Raw genomic sequence first — 18,752 nt, forward strand, 5'->3', positions numbered from 1 at the left:
CTCAAATGCTTTCTGGTCCAGGCCGCTACATCTTGTGCAAGATTTGTCGGAATTCGCTCAAGAGCTGTTTTTGACAATGCTCCCCTGAACTGCGATAGATGAGAGAGCCCTGCCACGTTTCTCGAGGCATATGCCTTTCTGAAGCCCCCGACTTCGTGAGCGAGTATGCCTAGGCCTAAAGGGATCGTGGGGGTTAAACTGTTAGGGTCTCCGCTGCCCGACTAGTAAGAGTCAGCCACTGCCACAGAGGCAGCCCTTCCAAGTAGTAGACAGGCTTTATCCGGAGACCCAGCACGCAGCCTTGCTGTGCCTTGTCAGCTCACCCCTTCGTAAGGTATCTGCCAGCTGCCCTAAGCACTGTTCTCTCCTCCCTCTCTCCCCCTTAGCCACCTTCCCCCCAAGAGAGAAATGCTGAAGGCAGAGAAGAGGGCGAAGTTCAGCAGCCAATTCCATTGCCTCTCAAACACGCACGTATACACACACACTGCAGTGGGCAAAAGTTAACACTAAAGAAAATGGGAGCGTCGGTAACTCTTCAAAGTCAGTGTCAGTGCCACTCGTTTATCTTACTATTTAAGCTACAATGAATGCAACAGACCAAACATACCGAAAGCGCATTTAAATCTGTGCTTCAAAATCAGTGCTTTTCACAATTCGCATGACCAGGTTAATCCTGGGACGTTATGATTCAACAGCTCTCTGCTTTTTTGTTTTGTTTTTACAGTGTGGTCAATGTAATTTTATTAACGCAAGGAAACTATAGCGGAACCTGAAGGAATTACTTGAAGAACTTCAAGTAAATGCTTCTTCAAAACAAGAATTAGGGTGTGGGGGGGGCGGGTTCTGTCAAAAAAGAAAAAGGAACTAAAATTAGATTCCTTTAAAGTTAAAAAAAAAAAAAAAAGATACTTTTTGAAGAACATAAGGGGGCGCCTGGGTGGCTCAGTCGTTAAGTGTCTGCCTTCGGCTCAGGGCGTGATCCCAGAGTCCTGGGATCGAGCCCCACATCAGGCTCCTCACTGGGAGCCTGCTTCTTCCTCTCCCACTCCCCCTGCCAGTGTTCCCTCTCTCGCTGGCTGTCTCTCTCTGTGTCAAATAAATAAAATCTTAAAAAAAAAAAAATGAAGAACATAAGATCTTGGGTTTTCATTAATTTTTTTTTTTAAATTATTGAACATGTTTCTTAAAGGGCATCCTTAAGTTTCCGGGCAGTAAAACTAAATCAACTTTTTCAAAAGTCAAAATATACTACCAAAAAACAAAGTTTAAAACTGAAGCTCATTTTTTAAAAGATTTTATTTATTTAACAGAAACAGAGAGAGGGAGAACACACAAGCAAGGGGAGCTGCAGAAGGAGAGGGAGAAGCAGGCTCCCCACTGAGCACGGAACCTGTCTCCGGGCTCTGGATCTCAGGACCCTGGGATCATGACCCCAGCCGAAGACAGACGCCTAACGGACTGAGCCACCCAGGCACCCCTTGAAGCCGATTTTTAGGCTGATTCTTCACTACCAGTTGATAGGGAAAGTCTAATCTATAATTAAATCAAAGTCGGGATAGCAAAGTCACGGCGAAAATTATTGTAAACCCAGAAAATATACATGAAGTCAGCATATGAGTTAATCCTTCTCCCTCCTGCTTTATTGAACCAGAAGTTTAGAGTTGGTTCTTTCAGAAACACTATTTTTATTATTCCATCAATTGCTTAGAATAATGCTATTTTTGCTTGCTTTGTAGGAGTCAGGTCATTCCTGTGGAGCCCGTGGTCTTTCCTGAAGTGTCTACTTACCTCTTTTACATCATTAATCAAAAAAACACATGCCTTCATCTTATCTGAGGCACACCAGAGTAACAGTATTTATTTCCTTCTTGAAGATTCTCTCCCCAGAATCTACCTTTCCAAGTGTGCCGCAAAGCTGCATTACTAAGATTTCTTCTTAATGCACTTATTTCACTGTTTCATGTTTGGTTGGATGCTTTTTGTTTTAATTAGTCATCTATTTCTTGGATTTATTTTTCCCTTTGGTAGATTTTTCAAGTAACTTTTTCAGAAAAGCTGAATGGAAAGCAAACAATGCCGTTGTTTTGCCCTCTGTAACGTTGCTAGAATTATGGGAACAAAATAGGGACGCACACATTGCCTATACCCATGACCACACAAAAAAGTGTCCCTTTTAAAGCATTACAATTTTACTGTTATCTAGAGTTGTTCTTGAGAAGTCTGATGCCCGTATGAATCACAGTCCTTTGTAAGTAACCTATTTTTCTGATAAATGACTTTCCCTCAGACATCCCATGTACTTGTGTTCTCCTTTCATTTTTGCTCTCATTTTCATCTTTACTCTCTGCAGGCCCTTTCTATCTGAAAATACCAATTTCATCATAAGTCCAGGAAATTTTCTTTGGTTTTATTCCTGTCTCCATGTTCCTGTTCTCATTTCTGAAGGTGCTATTCAGACGAATGTCAGACCTCCTGATTCCTGGACATTTCCATGATTAACTTTTTCCATGTCTTGATCATTCTGCTCTGTTCTGAGAAATTTCCTCAATTTTATCTTGCAATTCTCTAATTTAGTCTCCTGTCACTTTTTTATACTTTATCTTTTTTTTTTTTATCATGGTGTGTATTCTTTAATCCCCTTCCCCTATTTCCTCCCAGCTCCCCATCCGCCTCCTCTCTGGTAACCACCAATTTGTTCTCTATAGTTAAGAGTTTGTTTCTTGGTTTGTCTTTTTTCTATGCTCGTTTGTTTTGTTTCTTAAACTCCACATATGAGTGAGATCATATAATATTTGTCTTTCTCTGCCTTATTTCACTTAGCATTGTATTCTCTAGCTCCATCCGTGTCATTGCAAATGGCAAGATTTCATTCTTTTTATGGCTGAATAATATTTCACCATATATATATATATATACACCACTTCTTTACCCATTCACCTATTGAAGAACACTTGGACTGCTTCCAAAGTTTGGATAAAGTAAATAATGCTACAATAAACATAAGCGTGCATGCATCCCTTTGAAATAGTATTTTTGTATTTTGGGGGTAAATACCCAGAAGTGCTATTACTGGATCATAGGGTGGTTCTGTTTTTAATTTTTTGAGGAAACTCCATGCTGTTTTCCACAGTGGCTGCACCGGTTTGCATTCCCACCAATAGTGCATGAGCGTCCCTTTTACTCTACATCCTCGCCAACACTTGTTTCTTGTGTTTTTTATTTTAGCCATTCTGACAGGTGTGAGGTATCTCATTATAGTTTTGATTTGCATTTCCCTGATTATGAGTGATGTTGAACATCTTTCCATGTGTCTCTTGGCCATCTGTAGGTTTTCTTTGGAAAAATGTCTGTGCACATCTATCACTTTTAAAAGCCATTTTACTTCCACAACTGCTTTAAGTTCCAATAACTTTCCTATTCTGCCCCCTTTTCACAACAATCTGTTCTTACTTTATGGATGCAATAGTTTCTCAAATTTCTATGAGAATAGTTAATAGAATTTTTAAAGTTACCTTTTGTTCTGGAATTAAATTTCCTCCAGGTCAGGTGATACGTGTATTTGGAGAAAGCTCCAGAGATGATTCTGATGTTGATCGAGAACTATTTTTCTAAATGATTTAAGATTTATCTCAATGATCAAATGGTCATTATTTTCCCCATAGGTCTGAAAGCACTACAAAATATTTAAACTTGAAATCAGAGAATGAGTACAAGAATAGGAGGCTGAATGTATAGCCTAACCTCTCACCCAACTGAGATTCCCTGAAATTCAATGTTTTATCTAGCTTTGAGACCTATGGAAAGTAGTAGCTATTTGAACGTGTTATTTTTTGAATTTGTTTGATCACTTGTCACTCTCCCTCACTGTGCTGTTAGGTCCAAGAGGACAGTAATCATCTTTCTGGTTTGCCCTTGAATCCCCCGTGCTTTGCAAAGTGCCCAACAGAGGAGGCACTTAAATGTTACATGATGAAGCCATCCATTCCCCCACTCAATCCTTGACTGGGCTCTATGGACTCGCTTTAGGTCCATCCAAAATACTTCACTGATACATGGCTGTCATTGTTCAAAAGGCATGTTACACTGACCTGAAGTCATGTTAATGGGGGAGGAGGGAAAGGTCTATTCCATTGTACTACTGAGCTGATAACCTTTACCAGAGCAGTCTTGGTGGATGTAAATACGTGAGTACAGAAGCTGAATGTACTATTTCTATAATCAGAAAATACAAGAGGATGGAAAATGAATAGACGGTGAACAACTATAGTTGCCTTTTTATTCCCACAGCTGTTATCCTTTTAAGGTGATTCAAAAACCTCTAGCCACGGGCTGCCCTCTTTTGGGTTTGCTCCAGTTTGTCACAATTCCTCTTCAACTTTATCTTGGCTCCTTACTAAGTGCAGAGCAATTAACAAGTCAGTACATGAATCTGCCCACTGAAAAGTTTCCAACAGACTTAGCAAACGTACTCAGGTCTGAAGTATCCACTTGCCAATTTTTCAAGTTGCTATCATGGGCAACTGAGCTCTAGATAGGACGTAAGGGCAGTGTTTTGAATCCCATACGTCTGTTCAAGCTGATGCCTGTCCCTGACAAGAACTTTTGTGAACAGGATGCCTAAGATCCTACTGGTTGCATGGTTAAAACTCAAGCCCTTTCATGTTTAGCAGTATGATCTCCCTTCCTTTCAGTTAGTCAGTTTGCCTCAACTTGCCTTTCTGAACTTAGCAAAAACAGCCTACTGTTCCTTTGATCCTGATTTCCTAACCACTGCCCTAGTGAAAATTTAAGAGGAATTCACACAGCTTTTGTGGACATCTTATTTGAGATGGTTGCCAGATTTTTACTGTAGATATGCCTAATCCATCATCGTACAGGCCTGGCCTTTCGATGACATTAATAAAATTCTGTAGATTCCTCACTTCCAACTTTGAGCATTTTTCTATAGCTAGGCACAGTGCTGGATAAGAATCACGTGCCTTCATCCACTTAACCCCTCACCCTTCTAAACTAAGACCAGCTTAGTTGGTACAAACACAAATTTCAGGCAGCTAAGATGTGGGCCCTTAAAGAACAAAGCCAGTTGTAAAAACTTTAAGTTCACTTTAAGGTAATGGCTGCTGAAATACTGAGGTCTTCTTCAAACCACCCCACAGCAACCTGGTTGAATGACCAGAGGGGTCAGAGGGGAATATTGGGACGAAATCTCATGTCTTTTACAATTTCTTGTGCACAAGCTGCTAACAACACCCGCTTCCAAGATGCCCACTATTTTAAAACCTTCTGTACTTTGAACTTGCTTGTACATCTCCCAGCAATGATTTTTACATCCTTACTGTCTTGTAAATAATGAAGGTTTCTCTCAACCAAATGTCTAATCCCTTCCCTAATGAAATGTTCAATACACTGAAACCTGAAAGGATCTCTCGCCCTTCATGAATACACAGGAGACATACATAATGGACTTAAAAACAATTCCCAATTCTATCATAAGATGTAAATATGATTATAATCACATAATCCACACTTCCTCAGGGAACATTTTTCAGGACTAATCTCTCAAAACTACAACCAAATTGTTCAAGGCAAAGTCACGTGTTCCACTTAACCTTTTTAACGTTTCGTGAGGTGATGATTTTTGAAAATTCAAACATTACACGCTTGTCGGAAACCAGCTCACGTTTAATTGTGACATTTTAAAATTGGACAAGTGTTTTGACATCTGCCCCTTTCCCCATATTTAGTCTCTTTAAAATGACAGGAAAATACCAACCAATCACAGGCTTAATGGGTTTAATAAGTTTACCCCTTCAGTTCCTATTTGCAGCACCCAATATTCCTTTGAAATACCAGACAGACCCGGCAGTGGCCAGCAGTACCCTTCAGACCTTCAGAGTTCCAAGTTCAGGTTCTCTGAGCATTCGGTGTTGCAGTGGCACCTGTCCAGAACTGGTACCTCCCTTTAGCTGGGGGACTCTAAATGTACCAGTGAAAAAAGCTTTTTCCCCTTCAAGGGGAAGAAAGAAAATCACTCTTCAAAACCCAGATCTGGCTATGAGGTCTTTCCTCCTGTCCCATCTCTTCAGGCTTGTTTTTTTGCAGTGGAGCAAGAGAGACCAAAATCTAACCTGAGTTACAAGAAACAATAGACAGTGATGGCTATAAAGGGAGTGACCAGGAGCAAATGAGATACTCCTTTACCTCCCACATCCAATATATGTGCTTCACAGAAAAACAACAACAACAACAACAACAACAAAAAAACAGGTCCACAAAATACAACAGCTAGAATTACAAAATCCATTCATCCGAGGGTGGGAGAAGGCAGGACGGGGAGCTGGGAGGGTCAATGGCACAGGGACAAAAATAGTATTCCAATCAGTCCAGGCACGGGGGCTGGCAAGTGCTAGAAAAGAGCTACAGAAAAACCTGTGGTCCATTCAGACTCACCGGTGTTAAAAATCCACACACTGGTGTCAAGAAGATTCTGCCTTTAGTGCACCAGAGACAAAATCCCAATTCCTCAGAGAGAAGGGAATACGCAGAGGGCCCTTGGCAGAGCGGGTCCTGCCTTCCCTGGCAGAGGAGGGGACAAGGAAAAGAGCCCCTACAGCCTCCTTCCAACCCCACCCATCCCCTCTGGATGGCAGGCGACTCAGTGGCCTGCAGCAGCCTTCAGTTTGGCGGGAGACGGATGCGGTGAAGGGAATTTCTCTGCAGAGGTTGAGCTACTCAGGGTGGACTGCAGGTAGACCGTCTTGTGGAAAAGTCTGTTGCTTAAGAAAACCACCAAGGAGAAGAGGCGCAGCTGGAAAAGGCTGGAAGGCAAGAGACCCAACTTGTTAGATCCCCAGTGGGTCAAACTTAATGTTTTAATTATTTGACAACTTACTTGACTACATTAAACTTAAAATGACACAGAGGAAAACAAGACAACTGAAATTTGATCAAGGAACTTATATGCAGATATTAGACACATGGGTTAACAGCTAAAGAAGGTGCTGGGTCCAGCTGCTGTTATGAGTGCAAAGGAATCACCACTTGAAGTATGAAGGCTCAGAGGAAATAAAGTTACATTTCAGGTTAATTTTGATCGGAGAAGTACTTTTCTATGGCTGTTTATAAACCTCCAGCTATGTCTGAAGATACCATATACTACATGTGCTTCGTTTCCAAGAGTTTCAAGAGAAAGCCAGTTACACCACAGATTGCCATTACACTGAGCACTGCTGGGTAGTAAGAGCAAGCAAACACCCGAAACCGATCTGAAATTTCTAATACATGTATCCACACACTGACTTAACCAAAATTGATCAAAGATTAAGCTTTTTTTTTTAAATGGTAAAACTTTAGGAGTGCTACTATTATTGCTAACGATTCACTTCATTTTATTTTTTAAGATATTTTATTGTTTTTAGAGAGAGAGCATGCATGCACAAACGAACATGTGCTCGAGTGGCGGGGGAAGGTCAGAGAAAAAGGGAGAGAGAATCTCAAGCAGGCTCCACGCTCAGCACCGAGCCCGACGTGGGGCCCGATCTCATGACCCTGATATCATAACCTGAACCAAAATCAGAAGTCAGACACTAACCCGGCTGCACCACCCAGGCACTCCGCTAAAGATTCACTTTAAAATACTTTGCTTTGGGGCACCTGGGTGGCTCAGTTGGTTAAGCGTCTGCCTTTGGTTCAGGTCATAATCTCTGGGTCCTAGGATCAAGCCCAGAGCTCCCTGCTCAGTGGGGAGGTCTGCTTCTCCCTGTCTCCCCCAACCCCCGCCCCGCCCCTGCTCATGCTCTTCCTCAAATAACTAAAATACTAAAAAATAAATACTTTGTTTCACTATCACTATAATAAACTCATGTAGTCAGATCACATGATCCACTACAAAAAAGTTGGCCATTCTTACAAAAATGGGTTTCACTACAGTGTTTACAGTGCCTTATATTCAGTGAATTGTTAAATTTTAAAACTATGTATAATAGCCTCACATTTTGAAACACATGTGCATATCTGCCTGGGGAAAATTGGGGGATATATTCCAGAAGTGTTTTTCTCTCATCATAGTGTACATTAACGCTTTCCTACAATGTAAGACATGATGTTTTTTTTAAAGTCCCATTCCTATAATAGTGATGTTATAGCCCTGATCCTTTAACAGACAGATAGCTCACCACACTTTAGCTAATACTGGGTAGTACTTACTATGCTTTGCCAGGGGTCTTTGCTTCATTGGCGCTGATAATGAATAGAGGAAAGAGGATGGAGAAGAGGCAGCCACTGTGAACAGAAGAGAAACAGTCACCTTCATGACAGCCGTGACTTTGGAGGATAGATTAGAAGCCCAGAGTTCCCTTGCCTCCAGAGCTAACATCACGGTTTGATGAAACCTTAATCTTTTTTTTTTTTTTTAAGATTTTATTTATTTGACAGAGATAGAGACAGCCAGCGAGAGAGGGAACACAAGCAGGGGGAGGGGGAGAGGAAGAAGCAGGCTCCCAGCGGAGGAGCCTGATGTGGGACTCGATCCCGGAACGCCGGGATCACGCCCTGAGCCGAAGGCAGACGCTTTAACGACTGCGCTACCCAGGCGCCCCTGATGAAACCTTAATCTATCAAACAACTCTTCAAAAAGATTTTTTTTGTTGTTTTCCCAAGCACTGTCTCTGGTAAACACTGCTCCAGGAGGCAACACAAAAGAATGCGGCATTTAGGATCATGCAGACTATATTTTAATCCTAACTGACAATGTCTATCTGTCAAGAAGAAAAAGTCTACAGACCTCCTGATGGCCAAATAAGGATGGAAAATGCCTACCATAAAACCAGGTATACAAAAAATGCTCCCTACACTGAGTATTCTTACTAGCCCCCATCAAGTCCCTCTGGCCAAATTACCTGATAATGTATGAGGACTGCATTGCTGTGAGGAATGCCAAGGGCAAGCCAAATCCAAAGTAGTAAGGCCAATTCCTTTCTATGTTTGACAACCGCTGGTGCATTTCAATTCCTAAAACAAGACAGCCAAGACAATAATTAGATCGCTTACTTCCTTTTAGTCAAATGACTAAATATGGTAGACAAATTACTTGAAGTTTGACTTTCAGGTATACATCTGTCATTTGGAACAGTTAAAGCATATAAATGGGAATTGTCCAAATACGATATAATGCTTCTGTGTGAAGTTTTTCAATTCGATAATCACAATTTCAAAGCTGCTAGGAATTATGAATTACATCAGCATCCTTTGTCATGATTAGTCTCAAACAAAGTAAGGTATCAAATAAAAAGGCAGCCATTCTCTAGAAATCAATTAACCTCTTCCAACCACAGACACCTTTACGAATATGCCAAGGTCTTAAAAACATCCCCCGGAGAATATGAAAGTACTGACATCAAACCAATTCCTCAAAGTCAGGAAAACGCGTGCTCCTTTACGCCACTGTATGGCCACATCACATTAAGCACCATGAGGGTAATGCTACATTGCCATATCCCCCAGCATCAAAGTTATGGGTTAAACCCTTTAAGCCAAGTGCAAATTCCCTCTTGCCAAAGAGGCTACTTCCTTCCAAAGACTGTTTACCAAGGGCCTAAGTATTAAACAGTTTAAGAAGTCTGCCTAGCAGCATTTCCAAACTGGACCTCCCACATCTGAGTTTCTTTAGATGGACTTACCTTTATTGAACCAACGATATTCAAAGCAGTACAGTGAGTAGAGAAGGGACATATGCAGAAGACTAACCAGCTGACCAACAAGGTGGATGGGAAAGAGACTCACGAACATCCCCTAAAGAACAAATATGGAAAATCTTAATCCCAAAGCTTCAGAGACCTAACGCTCTTTACCCGCCACTCTGAGTCGTCCCCCTCTGCCTGCATAACACAGCCTCATCGACGCTCCTCAAGTTTCTCACTAGCAGGAGAGTAGAGAATGCCCATGGGCAGGGAAGAGGAGGTAAATTCATGTTGCTTATTACTTTACGATTTTTTAATTTTCCAGTTGTTTCTGCGAAAAAATGATTAAAAAATCATTACCTCCCATAAAGCTTATCTGCCCCAGTATAAATGCAATACCCTAGCTTTGTGAAGCTCCCTCTAGTGAACCTTTTTTCAAAACCTGCCCATGTACCCAGAAGGCCAGTCTCACCTGGATGAGGAAAAGAGCTTGCAGCAAAAGGTTGAAGAGCATATCAGCAATTATTTTGCTGACACTAGGGAATGGGTGAGGCTTCCTCCCTGATACCTCAAATGCCAGGTCAGCTATGTCCTGTAACAGAGAAAGGAGCTCACCAAACCATGAATGAGATGGTTTCACCATCCATCCCCAAAGCTAAGGCCACTGATCTACCATTAGATCTGCCAGGTGAGAAAAGTTCCTGGACATCTGGCAATGAGATGCTTTTGTGACCTGAGACAATAATTCCATTTTACAAGCCCACAAAGATCACCCACTGGCTGCATGAACAAGAAAGGTTAAGGCTATGAAATCATTCTCTGCATGGCCACCAACCACAGGCTAAAACCTGCCACCCATCAACCCATCGTGCTGCAGGACCCAGACTCCATTCTGCCATGGACCTACTTGAAACCAAATGGCGTTTACAACTTTGCTAAGCACAAACAGAGGGAGCACCCAAAGAGCACTGAAGATGGACGTAAGGAAGAATTCCAGCCATGACCAAACATCTCCATGTAGTGATGGATCACCTAAAAAGGGGGAAAAAGAGTTGTCAGTCTAACGGAAGAAATGAAAAATAAACACCGAATATGGAACCCCTAGTTGGTGATTCTTCTCCCCCACCCCCCATCCACCCCCCACACCTCTGTTTCTTGCCAGCATATCCCCATACCGACTTCGGATAGTTTTCTTCTTCGGACACACACCAATCGCTAGCCACAGCTCTAAGTCAGAGAAGCCATCTGTGCTGCTTACCTGGTGGTGACGGAGATGTCACAGTGCTCTAACAGCACACACTATGCAGGAAACTACCTGGGTTGCATTCAATCCCAGCTCTGCCACTTACTAATGGTTTAACCTCAGTAACTAATTTCTATTTCCTCATCCATAAAAAAAGCTATCTGTGACAGTACCCGCTCAGAGGGTTGTAGAGAGGCTTGAGCTAAAAACATCCAAAGCTCCTGGTACACCCAAGTGTCAATAAACTGAGGGAGACAGGGAGGTACCTCCCACCCCCATCGCAGGCAGATGGCACGCAGCAATGCGTATACTTACCAATAATTTGGGCTGTCACTGACTGTAGTACGGGAATAAACACTCGATAAAACAAGAGGAGACTTAACTAAAGGAAAGAAGGAATAAAGTAAACATTAAAAGCTCCTCATTAGAACAAGAGTTGCTAGTTTCAGTGTCTTATTTTCCAGATAGAGGTGCCTTTTCAAGGAGGCCTGAAGAGGCACCAAAACTGAGACCCATTTCTATCTCCCAGTACTCCCTGCTAAGGTACAAGCCTGACACTGCCTATGACAACAGTCAGACTCTTGGGGACATAGATGAACACTGCAAATGGTGTTCAGACCAAAATACAGGTACATACTAAATATGCAGTAATACTTTATTAATTAAACATATACAAACATTTGTGAAATGTTTAGATCCAGACAACTTGAATTACATTGAATTCCAAGTAAAAAAAATAATAATACTTAACTACCTGTCCTTCAAAGTACTCAAATTTCCCTTAAGTCCATGTTAGCTCTCGATGAACTCTAGGCAACTTTTTCTGGTATGGGTTTTCAAAGTAATCAATTCTAATAGATTGATAAGACCAGATGCAAGGATAACCTTGCCCTTGTCCTTCTGCCTTTTCCTTCTGATCTCCCATAGTTGCTCTTAGCCAAAATGTCCAGTGTCAAGAGAAACTCTTAACATTAAAATTGGTGAAACAGTCACTTTTTAAAAAAATGAAAGTGTCGAAGTGCCTGGGTGGCTCAGTCGGTTAAGTGTCTGATTCTTGATTTTGGCTCAGGTCATGATCTCAGGGTCACGGGATCGAGACCGTGTAGAGCCTGCTTGAGATTCTCTCGCCCTTTCCCTCTGCCTCTCTGCAGAGAGGCATCCCCCACCCCAGCTTGTTCTCTCTCTAAAAAAAATAAATAAATAAATAAATAGATAGATAGATAGATAAATAAATAAATGTGTACATTTAGGGCTATCCCTGATATTTATATACAAGTGTTCTCTGTGTGGGAATAAAATCACCGCTGGTGCAGACTCCTTCCTCAGTTATGGTCTTAAGCATGTATCACCACATGAAAGTTACCCATTTCAGTTTCAAGACAGGAGTCAAGAACTATTAACAATAGCAACAACCTGAGGACAAGGCACCTGGCATTTGAGGAAAAAGAACTTACCCAGAATACTCCACCATTCCAAGCGCAGCACTGGAAAATTCTACTAACGATACGTGGCTCACTGGAAAAGACCACATGTATTTAGCTCGTAAGGTACACAGGCTACTTCCATATCATTATTCAGTCCCTCCTCACCTTAGACCTTTCGTTGGTTACTGTTAGTTTTCTAGCACCTGTTATTCTCCCAATGTTCTCCTAGGGTCAATGAGAAAAGGCTAAAATACAAAACGCACATAACGGGGTCCTGAAGCTCCAAGTGACTATACAGAGTCTTAATTCTATCCTAAGGACCAGTCGCTTCCTGAAGCCCACCCCCTCAGACATTTTCCGACATCAGCCCCCACTCCTTACCTCTCTTGCCTCCTTTCTGTACTCTGGGCTCTCCTCTGCGCCAGCACACTGCCTGCCCTTCTTCGGCGCTGCTCCTCTCTCTTTTGCTGAATCCGAGCATCTAGCTTTGAGATGGTACAAATTCCCCAGATGGAGTCTTTGATTCCCTATAGACAAGGGTATCATTTTAAAGAGGAAGGATTGTGGATGACAGAAGACTTTCCCAAGTTACATACAGTAAAGTGAAGTACCAGTGGAAACCACTGAACTTATTTTGCCACATGGCTTAAGGGAGCCTTGATAGTTTGATATAATTCAAAATTTACAGCAGTTCTAAAACTAGAACTTGCAAATATCCTTTCTCAGATTTACCAATAATAAATGTGGTAAATTAATTTATTATTTACACAATATATATACACACACATTTCCCCCCATACCAGAATGTGTATTCTTCTTTTTTTTTTTTAAAGATTTTATTTATTTGACAGAGAGAAAGGAAAATCACAAGCAGGGGGCATGGCAGAAGGAGAAGCAGGCCACCCGCTGAATAGGGAGCCCGACACAGGGCTTCATCCCAGGACCCTGGGATCAGGACTTTAGCCAAAGGCAGATGCTTAACCAACTGAGCCACCCAGGCACCCCCAGAATGTGTATTCCTGAGAATGGTATTCTTTTCTATAACCACAAGTTATTGATTCCAGAAACTTAATACTGAAATCCTTTAATCCTCAGGCCATATTCCAGTTTCTCCATTTGTCCGAACAACACCCTCTATAGCATGTTTACCCTGCACGTGTCAGAAATCAGTTCGGAGTCACATGCTACATTTACCTGTCCTAGCTCCTTAAGCTCCTTTATTAGAAACAGCTTCTCAGCCTGTCTTTCTTCTTGAAGTACAGAGGCTAGTTATTTCATGGTTCCCTCAATTTAGGTTTTCTTACCATGAGACCCAGACTACCCCACTTTGGGCAGGAGTATCACAGTAAGGCTGGTGTGCCCTTCTAGATACTAGCGGCAGAGAAAGACATCTGCCTGCCCTTGCTGGCGATGTTATTTTACATCCTCAGTCAAGGTGCTGTCCAGTGTCTCCACTGTATGGTTGCAAATTTCTCTTCTTGCAACTAGTAAGCCATCGGTGGTCAACGCTGCTGAGACCAAGCAAATATCCTGCTCATTAAGTTTCTCTCTCTGAGATTTAGTACCCACTGACAATTCTTGCTCAAACCAAGCTTGAATCACATGGTTGCAAAACAGTGGTTTTCTAATCCCTCCACACTTAAAAGACTACAAAAATCTGGTTATTGCCCTCCTCTGTTCTCTTTATTAATATTAATCAAATACCTCTGGTATGCCTTATGCCCTGTACTGAACTCCAGGGATACGAGAACAAATTAAACACTGGTCTCTAGAAAGGACCAGGGGCTGGACCACAGCTGCGGAAAGACAAAGAAATCACTAGTGTAAGATGGGAATAGCTGGAGGATGAGAGCATGCCACATAAGACAGAAACAACACGGTAGTACAGATGGAGGAAAGAATGTCCTTTAAGAGCGTATGAAGGGGGAGAGGGTTGTTAGGTCTATAAATTGACAGTGACAGAGGCACTTGCCCACCATATTGAAAGAGCTCCGATAACGGAAAAGTTAGTGCTGCAAACCCCAGAATTGCCTATCATCCAGTTCCGAAAACAACATTCATTCATCCATCCATCCACCCACATATTAAGCATCCTCAATGAGCTAGACATTGGTCACATGAAAATGCTCAAGAAACGTGTAACCTACAGGAAAAGTATACAACCAAAAAAACAATAAAAATAGTTTAAAGTATGTTCCACAATAGATTTATGTCCAAAGTAGACTGGTAGCACTGGGATATTCAACCTCACAAAGAACAGGTGGAAAAAAGACATTCTGGAAGCAAAGGCCTATCTGGACTCAAGAATGGCATTTTTACCTACTGTTATTAGCTACAACAAATTTTGGAGATAACTGCCAGGATACAGAAAAATGGGAATGGGTTATGTACTACTACTGACGGCATAAATTGGCAGTGTGTACCTGATCTTTTTATCTGCAAGTAGAGACTTGTTTTGCTTTTAACTTCTAAATCTTCCACAAATTGTTTAAATATTTAAGGTACTGAAGTTATGGCTGAGGGCCTTGCATGTGCTAGGACGACGACTGGATCCCCACCTCTGAGATGCTTACAGTCTAAATGGGGCAGACAAACATTAACAGTGCATTGCAGAACCGATCCAGGGTTGAAATTTTATAGTACAAGAATGGCAAGATGAGGTAAAGGTGTTAAAAGTAGATCTCAGGGCGCCTGGGCGGCTCAGTTGGTTAAGTGTCTGCCTTTGGCTCAGGTCATGATCCCAGGGTCCAGGGATCGAGCCCCGCATCAGGCTCCCTGCTAGGCGGTGAGTCTGTTTCTTCTGCTCATGCTCCCTCTCTCTCAAATATATAAAAATAAATAATATCTTAAAAAAAAATAGATCTCATTGCATGAAGTCTCTTTGACCCTTCTAAGATACTCCTTCAATTCCCCCTTTTTTACTCCAAGGTAAAAACTTGTAAGCATTCCCACTGAAGAAGGATCCCTGCTCCCTCTCCCTTCTCTCAGGAATACAGCTACAGGGGCTACACAACCAGGGCATTAAACCTCAGACATCCACTATGATGGAATTTTGTGCTACTGGTTCGTTGGGGTTACTAAGTCCTAACCAGATGTTTATGGGCATTTTTTTCCCTAGAGCATCGTCATCTGTACCACGTAGAATGGCGGGAAAGTAGGTTCTATAAAGTAAATAGGAATAAAGTAGTTTAGGTAATAGTAGTCTATCAATGTTCATTGTTCAAGTGTGGCCAGCAGACGACAGTTACATAAAATAACTTGATGCTGGTGAAGGATACAGAGCAACTCTTTGTACTATTTTGCAACTTTTCTGTAAGTCTAAAATTATTCCAAAATAGAAAGCTTTTTAAAAAAAAAGGCTCTGGAGTCAAACTAACCAAGGTTCCAATACTAGAGACACTCACTAGATAGCTCTCCCAAGCTTCTGGAAGATGCAAGATAATACTTAATCTCCTGAGTAGTGTGGATGAGAATGAAAACCTGCAGGTGAAGGACCCAATAAATACAACAAAAACTTCCCCCCAAAACCTGAAGGATTTCCTAGTCAGTTCCTGCAGCAAAAAGATCAAGAGATAACACAACACTGTACTCACCCTGGCAAGGTCCTGGAGAAAGGTTTTGACACTGTCAGCCATCTCTTCACCACCCAAACTACCAACTACACAGAGAGAGAAGTGTCTCAAAATCTTTCATCATGAAGGACCTGGAAACAGATGGAGCATAAGGGGGCAACAAATAGGTATCTTACAGGTAAGTTACTTCACGTACACTCAATGTGAGGATGTTTTTCACATACTTACTGGGGAGTGTAGCAGATTTGGGCACTCCCATAGATACTAACACAGGGAACTAAGTGAAGGTATACCTGTCTGTAACTGCTGAAACCTGAAAGCAATACAATTTTTAAGTCACTTCCCCCACCCTTTCACTTTTACATGGGGGTAAATGTGCTCTTGGACCAGGAGTCTCCTCTCTGGGCCTCGAAGTCCCTAACTATCCCTCCTACACATCCCAAATACTTGAGGATTTGGAAATGAGTGATAATTACATTTCAGTATCCTCTTAAAAGCGGTAGTAATACTTGATGTAGACCCTCAAACACTTGAATGAAAATACAAGAGCAAGATGAAAGTTCTGGCAAAAATTATTAAATATGCACTTCACACGCAGGTTTCTCGGGCACACAAGTAAGTTAAAGTACAATGTGAAATCGCCCACCTAGACCACCAAATAAGCCTCCCCGTTTTCCAACTTTAAATATATATATACATACACACATACACACACCCAATTTTAATAAGCATCCAAGAAACAGTGATTATAAACTAGATCAAAAAAGTCTGTGTATAAACATTCCTTAAAACACTACAGCTTTCTCATTTTAGATATTTCTCAGGTGAATGAGGACCCCAGCTCCAAAAATTTATGACAGAGTTTCACCAGCATCTCGTATAAAACTCCAATTTCAAAACATAAGCACATTCTCCTTCACACATATAACCACTTCAAACTGTACCCTGCCCCAACTGGATTACTGCCACCCAGAACCAGAAGAGCGGGGAATACAGCAGGAGGAAAGCAACTTGCACAACACCCTCTGTACCATCTGCTCCTAAGGTCAAATCCTATTACTTCAGATAAAGAAGTCTCTTGGGTTCAGAAACTTCTGTGAATACTCCCACTTAAAAACACCTCAGGGTGACAGGGTAACTCACTGTCAGGTGAACAGGAACTATTCAATACACAATCCCATCTTCTAAAGACTGTCGTGGATTCACTCTTAGCCAGCTACTTCCTCCTCTGTAAATTAAGGATATTAAAATTCTTCACAGGTCTTTTGAATAGAAGGTGTTAAGAACAGAAAAATAGTACCTTCTGTATAAACACAGTTCCACTAAAGACTACGCTAGCTTGGAGTTTAAGGAAACCAGTCACTTAGTCTGGATTTCTCAAAGGACGGCAGCCCTAGTCCAGCAGAACAGCTGTGTTATCTGAACCGTGGCCATTAACACCTGGCTTCCGCACGTACGAAGGGCAGGTTACCTACTGACCAACTGCTGCCATCGAAGGACAAGTCACTTCAATTCTATACAGAGACCCTAGGAGCCTTTCTTCACGGATACTTGGTGAATTGCCCGGTTTGACAAAAAGCTGAGGCATGGAGAAAAATAGAACTTGCCACAATTTGAGACCACACAGGGGGAACTTTACAATTGAGCTGGAAGGAAATAAGATGCATCTGGTTCTCATCACTTTACAGATGGAGGAACTAAGTCTCCGAAGTTAAATGCTTGCCCAAGATCACAGCAAATGAAAGGCTACTGCGAACTTCAGAACCCTGGTGTTCGAACTCTCAGTCGGGACTTTTTTTACTCAAGCTTTGCAATGAGTTTAACGCGAGCATCCCACGGACAACTTCTTTTGAACCAGGAAATACAGATGGCCCTTAGGTCCCTAGTAGTCATTAAAACTTGTTAAGCATCTTCTGAGGCACAATCCTGTCCTTTCATTTCTAAGCCACCAAACCCAAGTCCGGAAAGCAGGAAGCTGTTCCAGCCCACACCAGGTGCAGAAAGGGTGAGCATCCTCGCTTCTCTCCAGGGCTCCACGGACTGCCTCGGGTCAGCTCGGACCCGTCTCCGTGGTACCTCCTTGCCAATTTCGACCGGAAACATAGTCTCCACCCGCAACCCAGCCGTGCACGAGGTGCGGAGCACGCTCACCTCCCGTCACACGCAGAGCTAAACATAGACGCGCCACACCTGGGGCAGCGTCTCGCGCGGGGCTGCGGGCTGCGTCCCGCGCCCCGGCCTGGGCTGCCTCCGGCCAGAACCCTCCTGCCAAGGGTCCCCTCCCGAAGCCCGGAACCACGCACCCCCGCGCTCGGGCCCTCCCTGCCCTCGCACGCCCTCACCGCCCCTGCCTCGCAGGGCCCCAGCCGCGCGCCGCCTCCGGCTCAGGCAGCCTGCACCTACCCGGCCGCTCCGCCGCCGCGGCTCCGGCCCACCCGGCCCCTCGCCCAAAGCGGGCCCACTCGGCTCCTCTTGGACCCTCCGCGCCCGGCCGCCAGCTGCCGCCCGGGCGCTCCCAGGGCCGGGGCCGCTGCGCCCTCACTGGGCATGCCCGGGCCGCACGGGGCCGCTGGGAAGTCGGGCGGGCGCCGAGCCGAGCGGAGCCGATCGGAGCGGCGCCGTGCAGGCTGGGGTGGGGTGGAGGGGGCGGGGCCAGGCGGGGCGGCGGAGCCTGAGAAACTCAGTCTGTGCGCGGACCCAGCCCGTCCCGCGCCGCGTCCGGGGCGCCCAGGACCGCCCCGCGCGCTTCCTGGACCGCCTCCCTCATCCAGTCCTGCCAGATAACTCATCCTGTTTTTTTGCCCTCCCCGTTTACTCTTGCAGGCTTGCTTGTCCT

At 43.3% G+C, this 18,752-nt stretch overlaps 1 protein-coding gene across 4 annotated transcripts; it reads right to left on the reverse strand.

Moving 5' to 3' along the window:
- Positions 1 to 5,664: 5,664 nt before the first annotated feature.
- On the reverse strand, positions 5,665 to 18,458 carry EI24 (EI24 autophagy associated transmembrane protein). Of its 4 annotated transcripts, none has more exons than XM_040631072.1 (12): positions 18,320 to 18,458; positions 17,060 to 17,144; positions 15,938 to 16,002; positions 12,726 to 12,871; positions 12,375 to 12,435; positions 11,236 to 11,302; positions 10,585 to 10,709; positions 10,150 to 10,269; positions 9,678 to 9,789; positions 8,898 to 9,009; positions 8,206 to 8,280; positions 5,665 to 6,818 (listed from the first exon to the last, which is right to left on the reverse strand). In XM_040631072.1, exons 3-12 carry the CDS (start codon positions 15,977 to 15,979, stop codon positions 6,656 to 6,658), a joined length of 1,023 nt encoding a protein of 340 aa, XP_040487006.1. In that variant the 5' UTR covers positions 15,980 to 16,002; positions 17,060 to 17,144; positions 18,320 to 18,458; the 3' UTR covers positions 5,665 to 6,655. The 4 variants fall into 4 exon arrangements, with proteins under 4 accessions (XP_040487006.1, XP_040487004.1, XP_040487005.1 ...); XM_040631070.1 differs by having other exon boundaries at positions 15,938 to 16,047; positions 18,320 to 18,457; XM_040631071.1 differs by lacking the exon at positions 17,060 to 17,144 and having other exon boundaries at positions 15,938 to 16,047; positions 18,320 to 18,441.
- Between the last annotated feature and the right edge of the window lie 294 nt (positions 18,459 to 18,752).

This window comes from Ursus maritimus, unplaced genomic scaffold (genome assembly GCF_017311325.1).
Source record: "Ursus maritimus isolate PB19 unplaced genomic scaffold, ASM1731132v1 scaffold_16, whole genome shotgun sequence".
Taxonomy (NCBI): Eukaryota; Metazoa; Chordata; class Mammalia; order Carnivora; family Ursidae; genus Ursus; species Ursus maritimus.

What these genes read in the sequence shown, in the direction of transcription:
- EI24 (XM_040631072.1), bottom strand. Translation starts at nt 15,979, where the DNA reads ATGGCTGACAGTGTCAAAACCTTTCTCCAGGACCTTGCCAGG. An exon ending in AGTGACAGCCCAAATTATTG is followed by an intron (nt 10,710 to 11,235) that starts GTAAGTATACGC and finishes CCCCCTTTTTAG; the next exon opens with GTGATCCATCACTACATGGA. An exon ending in TAAACGCCATTTGGTTTCAA is followed by an intron (nt 10,270 to 10,584) that starts GTAGGTCCATGG and finishes TCTCTGTTACAG; the next exon opens with GACATAGCTGACCTGGCATT.